Source organism: Wasmannia auropunctata, unplaced genomic scaffold (genome assembly GCF_000956235.1).
Source record: "Wasmannia auropunctata unplaced genomic scaffold, wasmannia.A_1.0 LD335891.1, whole genome shotgun sequence".
Classification (NCBI taxonomy): domain Eukaryota; kingdom Metazoa; phylum Arthropoda; class Insecta; order Hymenoptera; family Formicidae; genus Wasmannia; species Wasmannia auropunctata.
Window position 1 is genome coordinate 11,314 of NW_012026999.1, and position 6,528 is coordinate 17,841.

A 6,528-nucleotide genomic window follows, 5' to 3' on the forward strand; every position below is an offset into this window, starting at 1 on the left:
CGACCCGCGGCAGGGTCGGAGCAAGCTCCGGTCACCCGCCCGGTCTCAAAAATCAGTTTAATATTCTGAGTCCCCTATGGGGACTGTATCAGATATTAAGCTGATAAGAACAGATACTACACTTTGATCTTAGCTCAGAGAGCCGAGAAGCGATGCCATGCATTGGTTTTACACGTCTTATATAGCATACTTGGATGTTTTTTAAATGCGAGTTTTGCTTTTCTTCATGCGCTACATAGCGGTGAACACTGATACTATTAACGTCACGTTTCAGTTTACCTAGTTCAGAGAGTTCCTTAACCTATTAGTCCATTTATGTGATCCATTATTAATGTGATATAATACATTCTTTATCGTCTTATTTTTCAATTTAAATTTATTATTGAATACATATTTTGTTTTTGGCATTTGTGAGTACTAAATGTTTGTTATGCTATTACATTTGGACTGTATGTAACATGATTTATTCAGTTACCTGTACAAGAGTTTATTTTTATTTTCTGTTGATTAAAGTCCTTAATTTTTATGTGTACAATTTCATTAACAGATTATATTATATTATTTCCATAATTTTTGTTTTAGTTTTCATGGAGTGCACTTTGTGTAGCTTGTAAGTTTCTTATATTTTCTATTTGTTTTTATAGTACAGTATAGACTATTCTTATTATTTTATTTGACATTGCAAATTTTTTTTTCCTTACAATTAATTGTATTTAATTTATTAACTTTGATATTATGTTCAACAACTGTATCTCTAATTCATATACGATATGTAATAGATACAAATTATATTTGTCATATTTTCATATATTCTTTATGATATTTACTTTTGGATTTTTTATCCTACCTATATCGTACATTCATCTTATTTTTTTATTTTTTTGCATGTACTTTCTAAATTTCTTAATTGATTACATTTATGCCTTCGAAATATTCTGCATATTATGTGTCTTTTGTTTCTTATTATCTATCTTCTTAATTTGTAATATTTTCTTATGAACAATTGGCAATTTTTTTATTTTGAAATGTTTATTGCAGCTTTTATACAACTTGTAATAACAATGTCCTTTTTTTATTATATTATACAATTCTTGTTCAATCTATGTTTATCTTCGGGAAGGCTATAAGCTGCAATGTTTCTTTACAATCAAATTACAATATTTGATGCTTAATAAAATGTTTATAATAAATGTTTTTTTTATTTCGAGCCTTATTCTATTAATTCCATCTTTTAAAATAGTAAAAAGACTGATATATATATTTTGTTTAATACCTAGCAGTAAACCATCTCTCTGCAATAACTATAAGCAGATTGTAATTTCAAAATTACTTGTCTAAATACATATAAATACAATGTCTAATATAAATGATACCTGAACAACAGTTTGATAGAAATTATCGATACATTGACGGCATTGTTCAAATAATTAGTTTCGTGGCTGTATTTTAATATGTTCATATTATATGTATTATTAAAATTGCTTTTAAATAGCTTTCAGTTATTTGTACATTCAGTACTTTTCATCAAATACGTTCTTCAGGCTAAGTATATACTTGATATATAGAATATATATCAAATATCTGCATGTGATACTACATGTTTTGAGATTTTAGTCATACTTAATTTAAGTTAAAATTATAGCCCTTCAGCGCTCAATTTAGAATACATAGCAGCACAGTTATTATTTTATATAACTTTCATGCTAGACATATTAAGATTCACGTTTAACTGTACATAAGTCTTTCACTAAGTGAACCGATAAAACGGATTAGTAGTAATATTAAGAGTTTAATGAAATTATCATCGGATAATCAACTTGAACATCGATATATACGGAGTAATGCAAGTATCTACAGGTTTATTCAGAAGCTGAACATTTTGTGTTTTACTTTCTTTTTCTCTTGAACATCTAATTGTATGTTCATTTCATTCCAAGTGCAGAAAGTGCAACGTAGATCAGTTATCAAGAATAGGTATGTCACAAATTTAAGACCGTACACTAAAGAGATGTGGAAAGACGTGTAAATAAATATGATAGCAGATGTGTCCTTATCTGAAAATTAATTTGTTGTATAAAGGTTTCTCGATAAGTCGAACATTCAGGAATACGCATGATCTGATACATGAGTGTGTAATAGAGGTGGTAAAATATTTCGTTGAGCTTGATAACCTCAAAAATTGATATATTAATGAATTTAACATTTAGTTTCTCTGAACAATCTATTCGTTTTCATTCCTGACTTCGAAATGGACAAGTTAAGGAGAGCTCTAAATGGCAATGAACGATGCGATGAAGAAAGCGGTATTATTACCCAGGTAATTTCGTCTAATATTTAATAGGTTATAGTAAAATACAACACATAGGCTTCTAGTTATAATACAATATGTCAATGATTACTTATATGTGTAACAATCTTATTTTATCTGTAAACTAAAATTATCATTTTAATAAATGCTCACATGTGGTCGACAATGGAAGGTTGATGCAGATTTTGTGGTAAATTATTATAAAGATTCATTATAGAGAAATTTTACAGTATTTCTACTATTATGTTACTTTATAATATTAGACATACTATTAACTTTATTTGTCTTATAGAAGATTGTAGAAAATTTTTTGATTAACAGGTCATGGATCAAACAACGTTAAGTTGGTCTACCAGGATAAAAGGTTTTGCAATTTGTTTCATCGTAGGAATACTATGTTCATTCCTTGGATCCTTTGCCTTGTTCTTACAGAAAGGTCTTGCTGTATTTGCGGTATTTTATACTCTAGGCAACATTATTTCTTTAGCCAGGTAAAATGCGAGATATCAAATAATACAGTTTTTTAATTATTGTCTTCATATATACAGTATGATTATTAAAATGTTGAATTAAAATAACTATTATTTTTTAATAAGCAAAATAACTGCAAAATATTTATGCTATAAATTTCATGATTTTTATTAAGAAAACTATTAGACATAGAAACGTAAGATTTTACATGTTTAATTCTTTTGCTTCTTTAGTGTACAATACACAATGGAGATTTTAATATGTTAGAAGTTATTACCTTTAAAAGTAGCAATTAAAAATATAGCAAAAAGTGTTTTAGATAAACGTTGCTTGATTTGAAGAAAAAAAAAGATATTTGGTCTTAAGAATAATTGTTAACAAATTATGAAGCATAATTAAACAGCTTATGCAAGGATTTCTAGACTAAAAAAAATGAGATTTTTCTTCAGTAGTGGATAGAATAAGAATATATAAAACACTGATATTCTCAAAAATTTGTATTTTAGTAAAAAATGCAACTATAACACAAAGATAAATATTTGTAACAGTATTTGACCTGATTTTTATAACATTTTTTGCTATCTTGCATACTTTTACATGTAATAACTTTAAAGATGACACTTTAAATACCTTATTTTAATTACCCTATACATATAAATATTAATATTTCTAGATATAAAATTACAGCTAATACTTATTATAAGGTTCGAGAAGTGTTGCAACCCCTTAATATTTCTGAAATTAAACGTTTTTGAGAAAAATAGTTTAAACAAAAGTTGTAGGGCTTAAAAGATCTATTTAATTATTTTATCAATTTGACTTTGAGTGGCATCACCAAGGACAGGTAAAGGTCACATTAATTTTTTTAGATGGAACACCTTACTTTTGATTCCAAAATCTAACAGCTAGTATCTAGAGCTTTCCAAAGCACTATAATAGAGTACTTTTTGGTTAAGTAAATCTCGAGTTATGAAGCTTGAAAGCTACAATATCGTCAACATTAGCATTATCAAAGGTATCCAAACAATGGTTAAAATTTTTGAATGTTGTTCAGTATTATGACCTTGATATGTCAAAAAATAAAAATAAAAGAGCAACAATCTTTAATGGCCTTGATCTTGACATATGTTGTTAAGGTCATGATCCTGAATAATATTCAAAAAGTTTTAGCCATTGTTCGGACATTTGGATATTGTTAATGTCGGCGGTACTGTAACATTCAAGCCTTGTAACTCGAAAAGTGTTTAAATATATCATTATAGGAGGACAAGTCAATAAATTTTTAAAGAAACATAGTAAAACACATTTTTTTTATCGATTTATTTTTATTTCTCAACATAGTTTCAGCTCGATACACTTGATCCAACGGTTCTTCAATTTTTTCAAGCCGTCCGAATAATATGATTTGTCCAATCTTTCAAAATAAGCCTTTGTTTAGGCGATGAGCTGCTCTCTGGTGGTGAATCTCTTTCTTGCGAACCATTTCTTCAGTTTTGAAAACAGGAAATAGTCGCAGGGGGCCAAATCTGGCAAATATGCTGAATAGGGAAGCAATTCGTAGCGGGATTCCTTGAATTTGGCATGTGTGAACCTGTCCACAGTGAGCAAACGCGGCATCCATCTTGCCGATAGCTTTTTCATACCCAATTGTTCGTGCAAAATTTAAATCACTGTGCCATGTGATATGCCTGTGGCCTCAACAACTTCGCGCACTTTTACTCGTCGATCAGTTAAAACAATATTATGGACTTTATCGATGATTTCTGGCATAGCAGCCTCAATTGGATGTCCCGAACGAGGTGCATCACATGTGGATGTACGACCACGTTTAAATTCATTCACCCAATTGTATATAGTCGCAAACGCTAGTGCAGATGTGCTATGAACATTATCCAACTCGGCTTTGATTTCTTTCGACGTTAAACCTTTCATATATAGATATTTGATCACTGCATGAAACTCGTTTTTTTCCATTTTGCAAAAAATATGTAGGTTGTTCGCTTTAATCGTTTACAGAAATGAAACCATGTGATGAATTCCGCTCAAAATTTTATAGTAATCAGCTGAAAAATGCTACTTGTCAAAAAGTAATGTGACATGAAACTGCGCTCTAACAGATTTTCTAAAAACTTATTGACTTGCCCTCGTAGTGTTTTGAAAAAATTTCGAGATAAGCTGCAAAAATATGAAAGGAAAAATGGATGGTCTCGTTTAAAAAATTGAAAATGACCTTTCCCTGGCCTTGATAACGCCATTCCAAGGTCAGACCAATGGTACGATTTTATGTCTCCCCTGAAGTCATACAACTTTTATCTTAAGTATTTTTCAATTGTTAATTGGCAATGTTTTATTTTCAAGTTATTTGCCTGGGGCGATTAAAATGAAATGTCCTGTATATAATAACTGAATACTTGTGTTTGTACTCAATCTGTTTGTTTTAGTACGTGTTTCTTGATGGGTCCATTTAATCAATTAAAGAAGATGTTTGCATCGACAAGAATAATTGCAACTATATTAGTATTTGTCTCGATTGCTTTAACATTGTTTGCAGCTTTACATGTAAGTATTCAATATTTTTTGTTGTTAATATACTTCTTAAGATATTTATAAAATTTTTGTTTTCAGTTGCATAATCCTGGTCTAGCACTTCTATTTATAATTATACAGTCACTAGCTATGACATGGCATTCCCTATCGTATATACCATATGCTCGTGATGCTGTCAAAAAAACGGTGGAAGCTTGCATTACATAAAAAACCAATTATCTTTTCTTTTATCTATAATTAAACTTATTATGCGAATATATTATTTAAATTTTTTGGTCTTTGAATCGTTTGTAATAATTAATATTGCTTATATTCTATTTTATGTCTATAAAAAGTAAAAATTAAAATTATAAATTATAATATATAAAAAAAATAATTCAACTGTCATGTTTCTGTTATATATAACAATACATTAACTATCACATAATATATGTAACTAGATTATACTTTATATAAAAAAATTAATGAAAGTTATTATATAAGCAAAAGTAAAGATAGATATATTATTATATGTTTAGCATTTATTTAATGTTATATTTAATGTTTTTGATATAGAATTTTGATATTCAGTACACGTACACTAAACTTATATTGTATTATGTAATTGAATATTCTTCTACAAATGCAGTGAAATTTAATAAATAATTGCGTTTTAAATTTATAACTTATTTTTTTAATAAATTGAAAAAACTAAAACACAAAAATATCACTTTAAAAATATATTTATATAGTCCGGCCTATGGCCTGGAGCCATTGAGTATATGGTACATAGAGGTGGAATACCTTTGTTTTCTATAGGCCGCAAGTGTGTTCAAGAGTGGCAAGGAGTGCGAGAGAGAAGGTATGTATGTATGTATGTACATACATACAAGTGATACATTGTGTTTCGGAACTTATGCTTAAAGCGGGAGCACAAACTTTTGCATAACGCACAAGACATAAGACATAAAAGAATCAACCAATCAGAGTATGAAATGAAGGGCTCTGATTGGTTGATTTTCTTATGCATTATGTCTAGAGTCCTAGAAAATAGATGCGACATTGAAGGATATGGTCTGATTGGTTGTCTAAATCACATGACAAAGCACCAATCAAATGATCAAAACGCCATTTTAATTCACTATTGCACCTAATGCATCAAGATACAGCTTTGTAAAATATGTACATATAAATTATATAGAGAAAAAAGATCGGAAGAGCAC

The 6,528-nt window shown here is 29.0% G+C and overlaps 1 protein-coding gene across 5 annotated transcripts; it reads left to right on the forward strand.

The window, feature by feature from the left end:
* Positions 1 to 266: 266 nt before the first annotated feature.
* Positions 267 to 5,617, forward strand: LOC105455588 (vesicle transport protein SFT2B). 5 transcript variants are annotated; one of them, XM_011699019.1, is made up of 7 exons: positions 267 to 410; positions 583 to 610; positions 2,208 to 2,317; positions 2,481 to 2,498; positions 2,630 to 2,799; positions 5,221 to 5,338; positions 5,405 to 5,617. In XM_011699019.1, exons 3-7 carry the CDS (start codon positions 2,249 to 2,251, stop codon positions 5,531 to 5,533), a joined length of 504 nt encoding a protein of 167 aa, XP_011697321.1. In that variant the 5' UTR covers positions 267 to 410; positions 583 to 610; positions 2,208 to 2,248; the 3' UTR covers positions 5,534 to 5,617. The 5 variants fall into 5 exon arrangements, with proteins under 5 accessions (XP_011697321.1, XP_011697322.1, XP_011697320.1 ...); XM_011699020.1 differs by lacking the exon at positions 583 to 610; XM_011699018.1 differs by lacking the exons at positions 267 to 410; positions 583 to 610 and adding an exon at positions 653 to 2,141.
* The last annotated feature ends 911 nt before the right edge of the window (positions 5,618 to 6,528 follow it).

Excerpts from the sequence above, each read along its gene's own strand:
- LOC105455588 (XM_011699019.1), top strand. The coding sequence starts at position 2,249 with ATGGACAAGTTAAGGAGAGCTCTAAATGGCAATGAACGATGCGATGAA. Across the intron at positions 2,800-5,220 it reads AACATTATTTCTTTAGCCAG|TACGTGTTTCTTGATGGGTC; the intron begins GTAAAATGCGAG and ends TGTTTGTTTTAG. Across the intron at positions 5,339-5,404 it reads CATTGTTTGCAGCTTTACAT|TTGCATAATCCTGGTCTAGC; the intron begins GTAAGTATTCAA and ends TTTTGTTTTCAG.